Genomic DNA, 19,051 nt, shown 5'->3' with positions numbered 1-19,051 from the left:
CACTGACTGCTATTACATTTGCACATTATTCAACTGATAGCAAACATCTAGTGAAAATGTGCATGTTAAGGATGGAGTAGACAGGAGAATAAGGAAAGCACTGTAATATCAAGAATATATATGAACACAATAAAGATCTTATAAGCTCTTAGCAACTGTGTAACAGAAATTATTGCCTTGTAGTGCTTACTACACATCTGTCATTGTAGCTTTGTAATGGGTGAAAAATAAATCTGAATGTCAGCAAAGAAGTCAAGACACTGGAAGCATGGACTTAAACCTTTTAGTGAATTCTAGTTGTGGAAAAAATTTTTTGCATGACCATGTGTATGTTAATGCATTTATCAATTATGCTTACTATGCTGTTTTTTTCTCTGTGAAATAAGTTTGCTGTTGGTGGATGTAATAAATGTACATCTGTTGTCCTTTACACCAGAGTTTTTTATGCTTTTAGCTGAATACATGTACCTATAACTACTGGAGGGCTTCAGGCTAGGGAATGAAAAATAGGCATTTATTTTGATGCATGCATATACTGTGAGGACTTTTTATCTGCAGCTTGCGATTGCTAGAAGGGAATTTGTATTGCTGCTTGCATACACTCGCAAAAACATTTCTTTTGCTGTTCTTATTCTGTTTTTTTTCTTTATACTGATTTGTTTATTATCAGTCCTGCTCTGTTTTGCATATAGCAGTCGCGTGCACTCAAAAACTGAACAAGCAGCACTCACATGTACTCTGAAAGATAACCACACAAACACTACTATGCAATACAGCAGTGTGCTCCTGCACTGACCAGGTCCGTTTCTCAACTTGTGATAACTAATAACTGATTCCCTAATAATCAGCACATGTAGAAAACTTCCTGCATACTATTCCTTGTTTTAAAAAAAATAACAGAAATCTTTAATGGAATGTAATTGAAAACTAACTGTATGTTGCCAATTGTGTTTTAAATGATTTAGCAGATTTTAAGTACCAAGTAAATTAAATAAAATGTTATTTAACATCGGGCAAAAGGATTAACATAATGTGTGTCAGTCTTGAAACTTGTGCTCCACACATCTTTGGCGATTCTATTTACCAGGAAAGTGTGCCACCTATGGTACAATGGGGAAATGTCCATGTTGTCAATCCAAATCCAATTTAGATAGATGTGTTATTTTTTTAATTGCACATATACAAAAACATGTTTAACATTGTTCATGTTTTGAATAATGTGAAAAAAGTAAAACTGCATCATTTTCTTTGAGATTAGACTAGAACTTTGAGAAGCAAGACTTGTTTTTAACTTTGTGTGAATTTATCCTTTTGCGGAATGTTCATGAAAACTTCCAGTAATTTGGAAATTGCCATCTCGGTTTCTATAAAGCTATTTACAGTATAAATAAAAATAAATGGAATGGGGGTTTACATGCAAGATCCTCCTCCTCCTCCTCTTAATGGCCATGACTAAATTTCTATTCACTTACTGCTTTGTCTTTAACCATTAATTTATTACAACCAAAAAAATAAAATCATTATGAACATTTTCAAATTAGAAAATAATGTAATAAATTGCAGCTGCTATCATTCATCATCTATGGATTCATTTCAAACTATTGCATCTTTTCTGACCATGTTAAAAGATCACTGCTAATCATGTGTCATTTTGGGTATTTGATTGCCCCCTTCCATACACCCACCTCCTTACAGGAAGTTCCAGACCGTCATATAGAAGGACCTACAGAACCAGAACCAGTACTAATCCCAGAAGAAGAAGAGCTTATTGGAGAGGTTTTTATTCGCTTTTTTCATTTCTCACATTTTTTGTACTTTGCTTGAAACTTACATGATCTGCAACTCTTTTAATAAAAATCTAACTTGCAACTTTTTTTGAAAACAATTTTTTTTTTTCATATTAACTATTGAGACTGCAAACAAACATGATTAACCCATTTTATGATCTCTAATTTGAGAAATGAATTTGGAAGGGGCATTGCAGGTATATGTATATATCTCTCCATCAACACCACAATATTTAACATACATAATAAAAGACACATTCCTTTGTCTGGTTGAAAACAACTACTGTATTTGCTCACTTAGTAAGTGCATATGTGACATATGTATGGTGCTATTTTTAGCTTCTGTGTGCTTCTAAATAGAGCAAATACAGTTCTGTAAAATCATTAATTTTCACTAATATTTTAATTTTGATGTTCTGGGCATTTTCATGTATTATCTATCAAAACATTCAGTTCTATTGTGCATTAGATCATAGGTAACCTACAATCCTGAAAAATCATATCGTATCATATTGTCTTTGCCAAGTGGAAAAAGTCCCTTTGCTTCATAATTTAAAAACCACTTGCTTTTACATTATTGTCAATGTTTAGCCTTGCGGAAGATGATGTTGGGTAATGAAGTATTGATATTAGGCATCATTATCATAATTCTCTCTCATGGGAAAAGGTTTTTGAATTTAGACACGCATGAAGGAAAATAATTGAGCTAATAAAAGCTTGTGTTTTCGACATTGTCTCCTACGGTACTACTTCACTTATCAGTAACTAAATGGAAGAAAAAGCACTTTCCAACTTTGAGGGCACTATTGCATCAAATAATCAAATATTCAGGGTTGACAATTTTAAACTGGGGGTGGTGGCAATGAAAACATGAAAGAAAAGAAAGCCTCAGGGAAATAAAGGGGAACAAATGTATGTATATTAAAAAAAGAAAAACCACATGGATTTGAATAAAGGCAAACAAAACAAATCTAGTCCAACACTAGTGCGAAGGACAAAATAATTTGTGCATTTTTTTGCTATCTCCTCCCAGAGTTTCTAATGATCAACTTTTTAATAGTGAAATATCAAGCAAGTTAGTCTGAATTATGGAGAGTTTAATCTAGGACAGGACATTTCAAGTGTTCTCAGTTAATGATATCGATTTTTACTCTTGATTTATTCCCTGTAGAGGCATGTAGAACACCGTCACTGCACACATATATTATTTGCATCACAAGTACATTCAAATGTGTTCTAATGTAATAGTATGTTAGTATTGTGCTGTATGCTTGTTATTGACGCTACTGGGAATGTTATTCCTATTTTCGCTTGAGTCGATCTTTGGTCACAAATTGCACCAGCAGCTCAAAAATTTTTTTTTTTTTTATTACTCCAGGATTGAGCACATGGTTTTAGCTTCCTAATAATCAATATCACACATCAGCTCACCTTTTTCTTCTCAAATGTTAACTAAACGCTACCGGTCAAGCTGAGAGGAACAAATTATCACTGAGGCAGTGATTCACAAAGTAACCAGCCATGTAGTTATACGGTGTATTGCAATTGTTGTTAAAGTACATTTACATAATACACTCTTTGTAGGGTTTAATGCAGGAGTGTGTAGATTTAGTTGTGATCTGTTATGTGTCTTTCATTGTATAAATGAATTGTTTAGCATAATAGATTATTACTGAGTGTATTATGCCTGTACATACATGAAATAAACCAATTAGTGTTTCTGAGCAGCGCCCTCCTTGTAGAATAAAAATTGGTTTTGGTGGTGGTTCTGATCTGCCTTTGAGCATAAGCAAGAATAATAAAGATTTTGGGGTATTTTGTGAGCCTATTCTGTTTTTAAACCTCCTACATTACAAGATAAAGTTATCCACTTAGAAACTGAACTATGGAAATTGAGGTATCATTGTATTCTATTTCAGGTGCTGACATGGGTCCTGACTTTCATGATGACTTTGGTAGCTTCTTTCACTTTGACTTCAAGACACCAGATGAGGTATTCCGAGACTTCTTTGGGGGAAGGGATCCATTTGCTGAGTTCTTTGAAGGTGGGTAATGTTTAAAATTTACCTTAAAACTTTGTATTAATCTGCAGTGTTGTTGTGGTTAACTTGGACACCAAGACGGATATCCCAAAAGATGAATATATCCGTCACCTGGTATTTTGAGGTCACAAACTGGTGTGGAGAAATCTATCATTCACATTTTTCTACGGTTTTACCCTTTTTGCAATCTGTGGGAGCTGTGGAATTTATGGGGGGTGGGTCAGTTGAGGATGAAGTGCAAAAAAATCTATTCCTTAGGAAAATGTGAATTGAAAATTTGAAATCATACGAATGTGAATATTGTTTTAAAAACAGTGAGACAAATCTTGAAGCCAAGACCACTGTAATATTGTCCAGAATTGGGCTGTCTTGTGTGATTGTTAGTATGATGGGAAAGAGTTATATACGTTGTACCTAACTTCTGGCTTGTGGATGGATGGCAACACATGCCTACAGATCAATATCCCCTAAGCTAGTTGATTTCACAACACTTGTGTGATCAATCCATCTTTAAGCTGTGTACATGTATTTGTGCTTTTGAATGTAGAAGTGGATCTCCAATGTAAAAATACTTGATCCAAAAGCATGCCTTCATTGTATACTATAATAATAATTTTATTTAATAATTGTATAATGGCCTCCGGCCCATTACAATCATGCAAATTAATTATTGACAAGAAATAAATTTACATTACAAAATATGTATGAAAATATAGATGAAGAGTGTGTCAATAGATAATATAAGCCCTATATAATAATGTGATGGGGATATTAATATATACATACAAGCTTATTAGGTTATTCTCATTTGATCTTTGATTAAAAAACACTTATATATAAATAGAGCCAAAGAGTTAATGATTGATGATGATGATGATGATCAAGTTCATACTTCACACACACATGGTACATCATGTCACAAATAGATATGTGCATTTGTTTCATGATCCGCTTAACAATAGCTGAATGATGGCCATTTTAAGGCCGAAAATGCATTAAAATCACGTATTTTCACAATTCCGGAACCAGATCTCAGTCATGCATGGATGGATTTTGTTCAGATTTAGTACAATGTGTTGTACATATGCAGGTGCATTTCGGTCATGATCTGCTTTGAATGTATATGTCACTCAAATATGAACGGAACGGGGACGTGTCATTGACAATGACTTGTTGTAAAAATATGATGTACATTTCTGTTAATCGCTTAATTTTCACTGCTAAGAATTTTTGCTCCTTTACGGCATATGAGAAGACAAAATTTCACACCCCTAGAAATATTTTTACTTTAAAAGTTTCATGATGTTTTTTGCAAGTTCATGAAAATTTGGGTCTTATGATATTAAATTTGTTCACAGTACCAGTATTCATTCTGTGGGTGCTCTTTGTTTCTTTTACGTGTTTGTGTGACTACAGTATGAATAACATTTTGAAGCGTTGAACAAAAATGTGTTCAATTTGTTTTTATTTTAATGACTTGGATGCACCTATAGCATCAGAATTAGTAAATCTATTTATGTTTTTTTGTGTATATAGATTGTAAATCCTTATATGGACATGGTAGTTTTTATATAGATTGTAAATCCTTATATGGACATGGTAGTTTTTATATAGATTTGTAAATCCTTATATGGACATGGTAGTTTTTATATAGATTTGTAAATCCTTATATGGGCATGGTAGTCCTTATATAGACATGTTAATACTTATATGGGCATGGTAGTCCTTATATAGATGTGTGAATACTTATATGTGCATGTAAATATATAATTGCATCTATGTTTATCCTAGTAAGTTAATAAGTCTGGCAGAGAGTATTTTAAGCTGGTAACTGTAATATTAGAACTGTTGCCAGTAGTTCTTGGTTTTCCTCTAATCAGGCGTAATAACATACCGTAGATGCCACATCGTTCACTGAAATTAAAAGTAAATTAATGTATTTTGATGTTAATTATACGTTAAAATTGTAATATTTTGATATACAGAACATTTTGCAGATATGTGATTGTATTTGTTGATATTCGTATTGCAGTTGGTTTTGGGGGGGGGGGGGGGGCTGCAGATGTACAGACCATCGAGGTTAAATAGTTTCCACTGTTGCTGTGTTGATACATGCAACTATTTAGGTCGCATACGTTGCTGTTTAATTTATTATTTGTCAGATAAAAATTGTATACAATGTATCGCAGTGATATTTGATAAGGCTATAAAACAGAGCACATCTAACTTTGAATCTTGGGACATCAGGTATAATGTAGTATGTTATTGGTCGACAGCAGTCAGCTGGCTTGCATACCATGCTTAGACAGCCCAAGCGACCTTAGCAGTTACATAGGCCTCTCCTCTCTCTATGTGGATGCATTTTTTTTTTAACCTGATTGTGGACTGTCTCTTATCTACTGTTAGGAATGCGGAGAGCCAGTGAACCTGCCAATCTTTATCAATTTGGCTACGAACATAATAACGGTAATCATATCTCCATTCCATATGCATTTAAACAACTTGTAACCCATCATCAACTGCACGTACTAAGCCACTGAGATAAAAAGATGTGGAAGTGTATATGTATCTGATCTCTAATTCACCCTTCTGTCTTGTCTAACTCTTAATGTAGAATACTAAATAGAAATCATTTTATGTAATTCTACCTCCTTACCTCTTGCCTGAATGTTGTATGTTTACAATAACAGATAATTTCATTGCAGGTGTTGTCTTGTCAATACCTAAATAAAATCTCTTTATGTTTATTAGTGTTGCTCTGATTTATAATATTAGTTTGACTTTATAATACTTTTGTATGAAGTTGATTTGTTTCAACAGCTGTGTAATGTTTCATACCAGATTCTGTCACTTTCATTGTCATTCCATCAGCTAGCTTGATCAGCAGGCTGGGGCAGCAGTCAGTAACTGTTGCATCATGTATTTAGATCATGTTAGATGAAAATTAACGAGTGTTTACAGAAGTTAAGAGAAAGAGATAAAATGTGTTTGGGATGCTCTGTTCATGTATGCTAGGAAGATTTTTTTAAAAGATGTATATTTCTCTAGGATGTATGGTTTTTAATGAGTTGTTGACATTGGCATTCCAATCCAGATATCATATCTTCCTTAATTTGATCCTAATACATACAGGCTTATGTGTAGTGTACATAATTACATTGCGATTTGTTTAGTACCACCCATATGGTGTTGGTATTCCCTCTGTGGTTTCATCTATCCCTCATGGTATTGGGTGTAGAAATGTAATCATAGTCTTTGACATTGAACAACCATGGATTCATGGCTTATAAATGACCTTGGGCTGGTAGAGAGTAATGAGTTATGATCAACCCGTGTCTCATAATTGTATATTCTTATATTACTTACAATTTCTGCAATGGATTAAATCTTTTTAATTGCATCATTATCACTAATTATACAATGTGTTCGCATTGCCTTAAACTATGTGAAATGGATGCATTCTAATGACTGTTTTATTGCAGAGATAATTTATTCACCCAGCTGGTGATTTATTGATTTACTATCTTCTGAGACCTCTCAGAGTACTCCATAGTGATGCATCTAGTTGGAGAGCTCTGCAGAATCACTCTCTGATAGTGTGAATGCATGGTGTACTTTATTTTTGTATATGAATATATAGAATATGATTTCAACATTAGTTTACTGGTTTTCCAGTGTTTATGGAATTCTCAATAAAAGTTGATGATTGATGAGTAGACACCTGTTTTAAACAGCCATATCTTAAAATGGCTGTCAATCACAAGTTTATTCAATCAAAGTTGTAACACAAACTGTTACCGGTAGTGACAATACTTCCTTTTAAGCCATTTTATGTATGTCCTAGTTAACAGGATTAACAAGTGTGGTAACAAGGTGATTGGCATACCGTCTGTTGACTGCATTTTCAGTCAACCAATCTAATTTATGTTCAATAGTTAATGGTAAAGTACTAATGATATCACTGGTCTGAAATGCAGATTAAAATCAAAATTCTTATAATGTGACTTGGATCTCTCATATGCAAATTCATCGGTGGACTTCATATTTGTAGTGTGATATGTACATCTATTATATATTGTATACATGTATTATTGTATCTGGCTGTCTCCAGAGCAGCAATTGATATTACTGTATTAGGCGTCACATTCCATACAGAAGTCGCACCCATTCTTTTTGAACAATTCTGAACCAAAAGTTCACCATTTCTCTTGTGTGTAGATGCTCTAATAGAAGCCGCATCCCCTCTTCTGCATTCTACCATTTTAATAGAAGCCGCAGATTCTAATAGGGATTCTACATTACCGATATATGTTAGTTTTGTTTTTGCTAACATCTCTTCATTGTATTCTGAGCCTTCTGCACCTTTTTTTTTCCATAACTGTGTAAGAGTTGACAAGTAAAGTCCTGGTGTTCATTCCTACAGGTGATAGTCATACTCTGAATTGCCAACTCTTACATATCTACTTCAGCACTTCGTTTCATGTGGTGTAATGGGAATAAATAAGTTTTCACACATTTATTGCAGTCTTGGTTTGTTGTACCAAATGTTCTCATTGCTCTTATTCATTTTCTGATAGACACCCGCCGAGCAACCGGAGGCCATCGTGCACCTGGTAACTCACTATTCAGGGATTCTTTCTCTTCTGGATTTCCTGGTTTTGGCTTTTCTTCGTTTGGCTCATTTCATGATGACCCATTTGGATCCTCCGAGTGAGTACATATTTACTTGATATTTGTTTTGCAACCATTGAATCTATGTCATCACATGTACCATATTTTTACTATTAGAATTGTATGTATCAGTCACGACTCTGAATACAGCCAATAGTCTACCTTCACAGGTACACCTTTGATATCACACATCTGAGTATATACAATTTTGATAGATGAAATTTAGTACCATGTGATGATGTACATGTATGCTGATGGAGAATGATTTTTAGACTTGTGTATTCTTCATAGTGGTACATGAATTGTCAATAGTATTAAATGTTCAAAATAAAATCAAAGACATTTAGTATTTGTTTTATATACCATACTATACTATATGTACCCTCCTGCTAGCATCTTCAGTCCATCTGCAGATCATTGGTAAATAATAAACTAGCTTTCCCTCTATCCATCTCAAATAGTGTCTAGAGTCCTGATTTTTTTTTTTTATGTGCGGGCCTATCTCTAGTCATTTTGTGGAGATCAAAGGTATCAGCTGTGCTTCCTCCACTATCATGTATCAGTTTTCAGACTCATCACCATCAGCAGCATAGTCAATTCTCATCTTTGTATATATGCTGCTTTTCTTTATCTGTAGCATTGCGCCTTTCTCTCCATTTCTTGGTGGATTCCCAAACCCGGGGTAAGATACCATCATATAAACTCGTATTATACATGCATTCTAATATTCCAATGGTTGATCAACATAATAATGACTAACTAAAACCCCTACACTTTTTGCAGTTTGGTTTGACCCTGTTGTTAATGATGATTGGGTTTCTCCACATTACATGAAATTAGGGTTGGGGTGTGGTGTGGTAGGGTGGATATACAGTAATGCATGATTTGGTCTCCACCAAGTATAAAAATTCACATATTATAACAGTACATGTATGTACCATCTTATACAGTAAGACCTGTCTGAACAGTTAACCAGCCAAAGCCAAATTACTGCTAAAATGCGTCCAAATGCAATTAATTTGCTTTTGTTAAGCTTTGGCATGTTTTACTGTTATGTACTGTGAAACAATTTATTTTCCCTGGAATTAATTTTCGCTGAAAAGACTTTTTAGGTATTTTGTATGGAAATTATTTTCACTGATTTTTGGTGAGTTTAATGTAAAATATAGGAAAAAAGGTATATTCACTGGATTTTATTTTCACTGAATAAGCGAAAATTAATTCCAAGTCTTTTACAGTATTCAGTATTTTAGTGTGTAGTATAGCATGTGCTACATTTTTATGCTTTAGTCATTGGTCTGCACTTCTTTTTAACCTTTTGACAATCTCCTTGCCAAAATTATTCTGAAAATATTTGCTTGTTTTGTGTAATTATCTCTTAATTCAATATTATTTGAATGAAAAAGTAAAAGGATTTTACTTGTATACGATAATCTAATGTGCCTATATCTTTTACAAGCTTTTTTGTGCAAAAACATTTTGTAAAAAGTGACAGCAGTTGACAATGGTCATGGAGGGGGTTGATGTTATGCAAATTACTTAATTAATATGCATAGATATAACATAGCACTGCGTATTCATGTACTTGGTGAAAGTAGTGGGGAAAGGATTGATGGTGTTGCATACATAAACTTGTTATCTGTAAAGTTTCTTTTTATTACATATGTATGCCATGTTCTGTTATTACAATGCACGTTTTACGACCTTCAATACAGTAGAAATACTTTGTTATAATATTAATTTGCGAGTTTATGGCATATGTAATGTTATGTTCGATTTTGGGAAATATTTTTTCTTTGTTTGAAGTTAGTTCACAATGCTCACTGACTTGTATGTAATCATGTTGTGCCATTATACGCGAATGACTGCTGAACTTTTTTTGAGAGCAGTGCATCTGCTATTTCACTGTTGTATGTAACCAAGGTAATTTGGAGTGACTCCTTTAATGATAACAAGAACTAGTAAACTGAATTGGTAAAAGAACCCAAATTGGCAGGCTTGATAACCTACTGTCAAAAATATCTTGTGTGTAAAATTTGCAAATGGTTTTATTGATTGTCAGTATGTATTATCTAAGTACTTGTATTAGATTAGTGCAGCTATTACAAACTTTTATCAAAATAATTTTTCTTATCAAAATGATGGTGCAACTCTTTTGAAATTTGTCAAGATTAAAAAAAATGTTTAAAACCATGGGGGGTAACATGAAAGTTTGAAAAATGTTGACTTAAAATATTACCAGTAGCCTATGTGTATGACTTGTCACATTGTATAAATTTTTCTACCTGATTTCCCCTATTAAAAGTGTATTTTATTATTAAAATACAACTTATTTTGACTTAGATACACTTTTGTCTTAGCTATTAGAGCAAATGGTGTAGTCAGAAATTGAATTTTGGCAGTATAATAATTTGTCTCGACTAATATGGTATTGAATGTTCTGGTATAATTATTGATTGGTTGTGTTATTAAATTAGCACCGGTGCTTTGATTGAATGGTGATTAGTGGATAGGTATACCATATCTAATCTATTATAAGTTCTTTAATAGTCACTGAGCAAGTTGCACCCAAATGAAGAGTACCCGGTACAATAGATCTCATCTCTGCATGTTGTAGAATTGCATAGTGAATGTACCCAGTATGATGGTATATATGTGCATCTATTACATCTATACTCGTGCTTCAATCAATCACGCTTTCATTAAGAAAACTAAAAAAGTATCACCGGTATTTCTAGGAAATTTGAAAGTCAGTTTTAGCCGTGCAGCAATTGCACTTATTTTCATGTCCATTGTAACCCATCCACCACTCACAACCACCACCACCACCACCACTTTATATGACTGCAAGAGTCATAGGCATTCTCTTTCACTATTCAATGTCTTGGCCATATATACTAAAAATGCAAATACATTTTTCTATTTTTACCTGTGTTTTGTATTGACTTGCCTTAATCAATCTTTAAAGTCGCATGATATTCAGATTTGGTGCAATCTTTATACCGGTAATAATGCTCTATTCACTACCAATCTGATCTTTTAGTCACTGCTAACAAATCCAAAAACCATATCCTGCATGTCAGTTTTCAAAATAATTGTGATCAGAGAAATTATTCATTTTGAAAAAATCTTTGTGCTCAGCTTGTTTTACGTATTCTATGTTTGACAATGGACCCCCCCCCCCTCCCCAATTAACATCACATGCACCAACCCATTTATTGAAAAGGACATGATCATAACTAATTTTGGGGGTGATAAGCAAGCAACCAATCATTTTTTTTTCCAGCACTAACCTTGTACATAATGAATATATCTTAATTTTTTCTTCCCTTGCTCCTCCTAACCACTGCAGTGGATACCAACAAAGCTTGTATGAAACTAGCTATGATACTGCTGGCTTTAATCCAGGGTAAGTTATGGGATTCAACCCTGTGTGCCAGCACTTGTCTCTTTTGCTGTTTCATATGATGCAATCTTGGCTGCAAAAACTTTCCATTTACCTGCAATTACGTCATCAAATGTCATTCATCATAAATTTTAATGATATAACCCCCGCCCCCTAGCAATGATGCGGTATTAAAGGGAGGTGGTTGTTACATAGCACGTGTTGTACATGAACCCATATTGTGATGACCATCACCCTTTATCTAGGATACATTACTACTATTGGCAGTTTCAACATTTGCATGCATTCCATTCTCAAAAACATGTTAACTAGTAAAAGACTGAATTAATGAAACTGGCTCCTTAACAGTGTTCCTTCACTTCATGGTTAAAATATCTTGGTAGTGCATCTTCAATTAACATATCTAAGTTAAAATTGTGTTATTTGTGATCTTGAATTATGAATCTGTTTCAGGAGGATATATAGAAATTCAAGCATTTACGATACCACAGATGCTTATAGTAGAATACTCCTCAAAAACATTTTTTGGCCCAATATTTTTATCATTTTTGATAGTGATATTTTTGACTTCTTGTTAAAAACAGCAAGTTCAATTGCTTTGATACTATACATATAGGTACCTCAGGTTGAACTCTCTCAGATTTGTTCAATTTTGATGAATATTTTTGAATTCTTGTTGAAAATAGCAAGTCCAATTGCTTTAGTACTATACATATTGTTCATTTTCCAATGATGTCTTCAGTTCTTTAATTGAAATGTGCATTGCTGACAGCGGAGCTATCTCAGCTGAGAGGCTACTTGTTTTATGTGTGCACATATTTTCGCGCATATAGCAATGTTTCATGTCAAATTCTGTCTATATTTATTCATTTTAACATACCGGTAATACAAATTAAATGCAACATTAGCAGTGGTTTCCATAGACCACAATGAAAAAGCATATCCTTGCTAAAAACCCACTGAAAATATTGTCAGTCTTTTAACTTCTAGACACCAAAACGTACCATTTAAGACACTCTATATCATTTTTGCACCATATGTCACCGAGCAAAATTTTGAGTTATTGAGGTACATGGTTTATACATCTTTGCCATACAAATGTGAAATGTCTTAAAACAGACAAAACATGTTATTGTCACTGTGTTTTATTGATCAGTTTTCACTGAACTGAGTATGGTGATCCCATATTTTTAATTTCATTTTCTTAATCCTTAATTGTAAAAAAAAAGAAAACATTTTTACCTTTTTGTAGCATTCTACTGTAAGTCAACACAATTACTGGCTTTAGTTTCCAGGATCTGTGACAATGGATCTCTACATTCTGCAATAGTTTGTGAGAAATTCCACCAATATGTACAGGATAGATTGGCCATCATTGTTCCTGTCCAATACTGCTATGCCATGCAGGGGTGTACTACCTCATTCCAATATCAGATACAACAATACATTTGTGTCCGGGCACTGAAAGATTATATTAGTAATATATAATAAGTAAACTTTGTTGATATTATTAACTAGATTTGTCAAAAAAAAAAAAAACCTTAGTGTATAAATGATCTTGACCTTTCTCATCCTTATGTGGTGTTACCGCAGGACCCCCCTCCCCCCATGTATGTTTATTGTGCGTTTATGGAATTCCTATACTTTGTTTACATTACAGTTTCACTGGCTTCTCATCAAGTTCAAGTTTTAGTACTGGAGGGGGTAATGTAAAGAGAACATCAACAAGTACAAAAATAATGAATGGAAAGAAAATAACCACAAAAAAGTAAGTTATTATTTATAGTGATTGTGACAACCTAAAATTACTTTATTCATTAGTATCTGTTTGGGGCGTAATATGAAAATAGGGACTTATAGGGTCTGTAATATGATCATATCATACATGTATTTTATTCATGATCCAATTCTGGAAGGAAGAATGGCAGCCATTTTAGTGCTGAAAAATCATCAAAATTGAGCATTGGATCTCAGTCATGCAGTCCGTTGCCAATATAGAGACTCAGTGACCAGTAATATTTGAGTACTAGCTATGTTAGTGTTGTCGATCAGATTATTATAAATGTTGTGTTCATTACCGGTACATACAATATTAAGAAGAAAGTACAGAACACAGTTTTTGGGGTTTTTAATATTGAAAAAGGATTATCGTAGTATCATTGTTTTGGCTGAACTTTACCTAATTTAAAAATAAACTGCAAATATAACTTTCCTCCACTTTCAGGACTTTTGAAAATGGGTCAGAAACTGTGGAAGTATATGAGAATGGTGTTCTTCAGTCACTTACAAAAGATGGAGTACCTCAGATAGAGTACCAACAACATTGAAGACGTGCACTTTAGAATAATCCTATTTATAATTTAACAGACAAAGACTGTTGTGTGATAATTCTATGCTGCAAGGAGTGACTCTATGCAAGTCTATGCCTTGAAGATCTCCAGTCATAAACTATATACAACTCAAGAAGACATAGCTTTGTAATCAACAGACTATTCCCCGCACAAGATTATATATGTAGTCTATAGTTATTGCCACCGAGCAGGTTACTATATAACGCTGTGTCTTGCTATTTTCCATATTTACACGCCCTACTTCCTGGACAGTGATGTGTATATTATCTCTATACAAACATTCACGAATGGAAAATTTGCATCAACTTTTATTTTCTCTCACTTTCTCCCCCTTTCCGAACATTAAGTGGTTACAAAATGCAGTAACATAATATCTATATTAGCACCAAATTCCTTGTCTTGCCAAACTAATGTGTACAAATTAAAACCTTTATTGCAGAAACCACTAAACTGAATTTTCAACTGCTACCCTTTAACCTGATAAATCGGTTGACTGATATTTGGAAATACGTGCTACCGGTATATTATCTGATTGGCTGTGTTTCCACGTCATGTGGGGTCGATGGAAGTGGTTTTCTCGTATTGTTTTAGCACATTGAATTTTCGTTGAAATGTTCAGTGACAGCTAATGATTAGCTGCATCACAGCCAACCATTTCATCATGCCTGGCTGTCGTGCAGTTTGAGTAACTCAATGGCAGAAAACTCAGTTTAGTGGTTTCTACAGTATACTGTGTTTACTGTGGAAAGAACATCACACACATCAGAAATGCAAGTACCACCTTCAACTTGTACGCTCTACGACGGTCAACGTCTCAGCATGCTGTGCGTTCTGTCTACTTTGCATATTACTGTAAAATACTTTATTTTGGCTGGTATTAATTTTTGCTGAAAAGACTCTTTGGGTATATTTCCTTGATTTTATTTTCAATCATTCCTTCAGCGAAAATAAAGTAGTTTACAGTACTAGTATATGGTCTGCTTTGAGGTCTGAGAATGACTACCTAGTAACAAGCTCTAGTGTTTTGATACCCAATGGAGCCCAGCAGTGAAGGTCATGGATTGTCACTGTAAATTGTAGAGATCATTTTAGAGTTATTCTGATCAGTTCCAAATCAAAAATTATTCTCTCTGAAAGTGATTATTTTTAAAAACTAGTACATCGAGCTGTCTCTTTTTATTAAATTCAACATATATTAAAAGTTTCCTGTACTCACTAATGTTTGTGTTTTGCGTACTGGAAGCTTGTGCTATATGATGGTGTACTAAAACAAACTGTTAACGTTTTCATCATCAAACTGTAAACCACTCAACATTGCGTTACCATATTGGTTGAACAAATGTTGATTTCTTGTGAGTCGCGATACTTTTTTTTTTCGCCACTTTTACTACTTTGATAGGGTAGGCTTGTTAGTTGCCATAATGGTGGCTATTTTTGTTGTTTTTTATTTTATGAGGGTAACCCAGTGCATGCAATGAGTTTATTTTATATTCTATGTTGTACGTAGCCGTTAAATGTATATGATACCGTTTTAATATCCGAAGAGTCATAGAAGAGAGAGAGAAGCATAATACCTGCCTCTAGCTCCAGTGACCCCCCCCCCCCCAGGTAGCTTTGATATTATCGATAGGTTCAGTTTAAAAATGTTTGCATCTACAGAACAAATTAATTTATAGTAGCCAGGCGCAACATTGATAATCAGATTATCGAGAAAGTTACTGCTACCAATACCTTAATAATAGAAACATGCTTAGTATTGTATTTGGTAGTCCAAAATATCCGGAAAAGCCACATTAGTTATACATGTAGATGCTACCCCTGTTTCATGTGTTATTTGCTTCTGTCAATCATATCAATAATACCCCATGTGATTGGCATCAACTGAAAATGTACGTTTCTAGAATTTCTGACAAAAAAAAAGTAATTTAAATTTATATAATATTTGCTTAATCTTTTATGTGCTTTTATATCTTTACTTTTTGTGTATTACTTTACCAACTAAATGTCTTGTAAAATTCCTGTAAAAAAAACATTAAAAATATTCATAAATGGTATGAAGTTAACTTTGAGAAAAGACTACCGTATTTGTCAGTGTCACAGTTGAAACAAGAGATTATTTTATCACTTTGATTGCTTAAATGATTTTTCATTAAAGATGACGGCAAATACTTTGTGTGAACTTAAATTATCAATAAAATAAGATAAATTTACAAACAGTTGAAACGACAATCTGTGATTTTGAATACCGGTAATTTTTTGTTTAAATATAACATAAAGATCACCAGTTACATGAACAGTTACCCTACACAAGGCTAATGCCACACCAAATGCAATGGGAAAGCATAGTCTCCATTTTGTTGTAATCTGTCACAAGATGGAAACCATAAAAAAAAATTGATACATGACACGATTATGAGAAGTGATGCAACGCATTTAACATTTCACCCAGGCCCTTGGTAAGTTGTTATCTTGTACCATAATCACAAACAGGATTTCCTATAGATTGTGTCCTATGGAGACCTCATTATCAACGTCAGTATATACTGTTGAATACTTTATTTTTGCTTGGAATTTATTTTCGCTAAAGGGATGGTTCCGTGAAAGTAAAATCCAGTGAATATACTTTTTTTTCCTATATTTCACATTAAACTCATCAAAAAACAGTGAAAATAAATTCCATACAAAACGCTCAAAAAGCCTTTTCAGCGAAAATTAATTCCAGCGAAAATAAAGTATTCCACAGTAGCGCATTTGCTATGCTTTCAGTGTCCACATTTCGGTGATGGCTGTTACGTTGTACTAATGACACAGGAAATGTTTACAACTATTGCTGTTTTGAAGAGTTGCTCTAACAAAAACTATTTTATCTATTACTGATTTTGTTACTGGTAATTACAAGTGTCTGGTTACTCGGTTGCACAGTAACTACAATTTTCGGAGCACCACTATGTGCTCCTAATATAGCAAATGCAGTGTGTGTATAAATAAGACCAGAAATTGGTCTCACCACTGATTCTAAAATTCAAGCTTAAATTGCAAAGATATTTCAAAATGGCCAACACAAAATGGGTAAATGTTGTTTTATCCAACCCTACCTTCTCGAGATGTTGCCAAACTACCACAATATTTGTGCACAAGTTATATATCTCTACTAGCACTCCATCAATTATTAGATCGCTAATATCTTTCGCAAAAGGGGGTGTCAATGATTCTAGAATTCAACTCTGAATTGCAGACATATTACAAATCTGCATAAATAATTGTATAACTTGTAATGAAGGGTCAGTATTTTTAGAATTCCTCCCTGAATTGCCAAAATTTGCCACAGTAATGCACCTTTTAGAATTCTTCCCTGAATGCAGAAATATGACTAATCTGCCACAGTTATTTATGTGCATAACCAATAAGACAATCACCACGGAAATTACGTAATTATATCTTAGTAACGTTTAAGTTTGTACTCGTTGGTTTGCGCAACAGTAAAGTCACCATCTTTGTTCATTCGAGTCCCATATATCGCGCATGCGTGGCGCGACGACCACCACCCTTTAATGAGCTATATTTCAATCCTAAATGGCCAAGATATACCACAGTGATTTATTATGTATATGCATAATTTAAATCGTGGCCAATACCTCACTCCAGAGGGTGTCAGTGATTCAGGAATTCATCCCCGAATTGATGAGGTATTACAAATATGTCCCGTAACATATGTACATAAATAGATTGCAGCCAAATATTTAGATCGTTAACATCTAATATGTGCATCGGGAAAATGATAGGAAATAAACATTCAAATTAAATGACCCTGTTTTTAGCCCAATTGCATTACGTTATTTATGTTAGTTCTAAGTTATTGGTAAAGTGTGACGGTCGTAACAGTGCGACTTATACAACCAATGTAAAATGCTGATCACTGCAAGACTGTCACTGCTTATAGTTCACCAAAGTACTAGTATATACTTGGTTAAAATGAGATGAGGCAAGTTGAACTTGACCTGAGAATACAGACCGTGAATGTCAGTTTCACGAGGCTGCTAAATGACATTATTGTGATGTAATCAGCTGACTTAATTAACAACTTCCATGGTTGTGACATTTATTAGTACAAACACATTGATACGACACCATTGATTGCGAGAAGACAGACAAGTTAGAAACTTTACGCTGACCAGATACACTCGCTTGCGGCTATCTGTATTCGATCCGGCAAAAGAAATGTGCACTGCCACTTGAACTTGGCTTTAAGAAAACTTCCTTGGAATTAACTTTGTATTTAATCCTATGTTCTCTAATTTTAGCATTTTAATTGTATTTTTTAATTTTGTGACAGTGCCTGCCGCATAATTAAACAAAAACATTTCTCATAGCAAAAATGTATACTACAAGTATTAATAATAAATTTAAAAATACTTAAAAAAAAAATAAGTAAATAATGCCGTTATGTTATTCTTGGATGGTCCCAGTGCCTACAGTTTCAGTTCCATGTGGCATTGTTAAAACGGTTACCATTCCTCAAAGTAAATGAGACTTATTTATTGGAAACAGTTGTACACTGATTTGTGGTTTCCGATTTTAACATTTCAATGTGTCAAATCTCAGAATACTATAGTAATTGAAGGCTCTGGTCGTCGCGCCGCGTCCTGTTCGATATGAGACTCATAGCGACGTATACAACGCGTGTAAAATATGTTGTTTATTTACATGAAATTCGAACACTCTGTGCGACGACCACCGCGCTTTAAAATATATATTTGTTATGTAAATCCTCCTGAAATTGATATGCGTAACGTT

At 33.9% G+C, this 19,051-nt stretch overlaps 1 protein-coding gene across 7 annotated transcripts in view; it reads left to right on the top strand.

Moving 5' to 3' along the window:
* Positions 1–14,562, top strand: part of LOC100367750 (dnaJ homolog subfamily B member 6-like) — a 44,790-nt gene extending 30,228 nt beyond the window's left edge. Inside the window, exons 5-12 of one of the 7 annotated variants that reach the window (XM_078005900.2) lie at positions 1,696–1,776; positions 3,707–3,832; positions 6,236–6,295; positions 8,407–8,539; positions 9,138–9,182; positions 11,853–11,909; positions 13,567–13,674; positions 14,131–14,562. In XM_078005900.2, the coding sequence (XP_077862026.2) occupies positions 1,696–1,776; positions 3,707–3,832; positions 6,236–6,295; positions 8,407–8,539; positions 9,138–9,182; positions 11,853–11,909; positions 13,567–13,674; positions 14,131–14,233 (713 nt within the window). In that variant the 3' untranslated portion in view covers positions 14,234–14,562. The remainder of the gene's footprint in view (positions 1–1,695; positions 1,777–3,706; positions 3,833–6,235; positions 6,296–8,406; positions 8,540–9,137; positions 9,183–11,852; positions 11,910–13,566; positions 13,675–14,130) is intronic. The other 6 variants (XM_085501366.1, XM_085501365.1, XM_085501363.1 and 3 more) reach the window with 6 other exon arrangements.
* The last annotated feature ends 4,489 nt before the right edge of the window (positions 14,563–19,051 follow it).

The sequence above is a fragment of the Saccoglossus kowalevskii genome, chromosome 7, assembly GCF_978046115.1.
Source record: "Saccoglossus kowalevskii chromosome 7, keSacKowa6.1, whole genome shotgun sequence".
NCBI classification, from domain to species: Eukaryota; Metazoa; Hemichordata; class Enteropneusta; family Harrimaniidae; genus Saccoglossus; species Saccoglossus kowalevskii.
The sequence above is the reverse complement of the archived record's forward strand: the minus strand, read 5'-3'. Positions and strand labels throughout refer to the sequence as shown.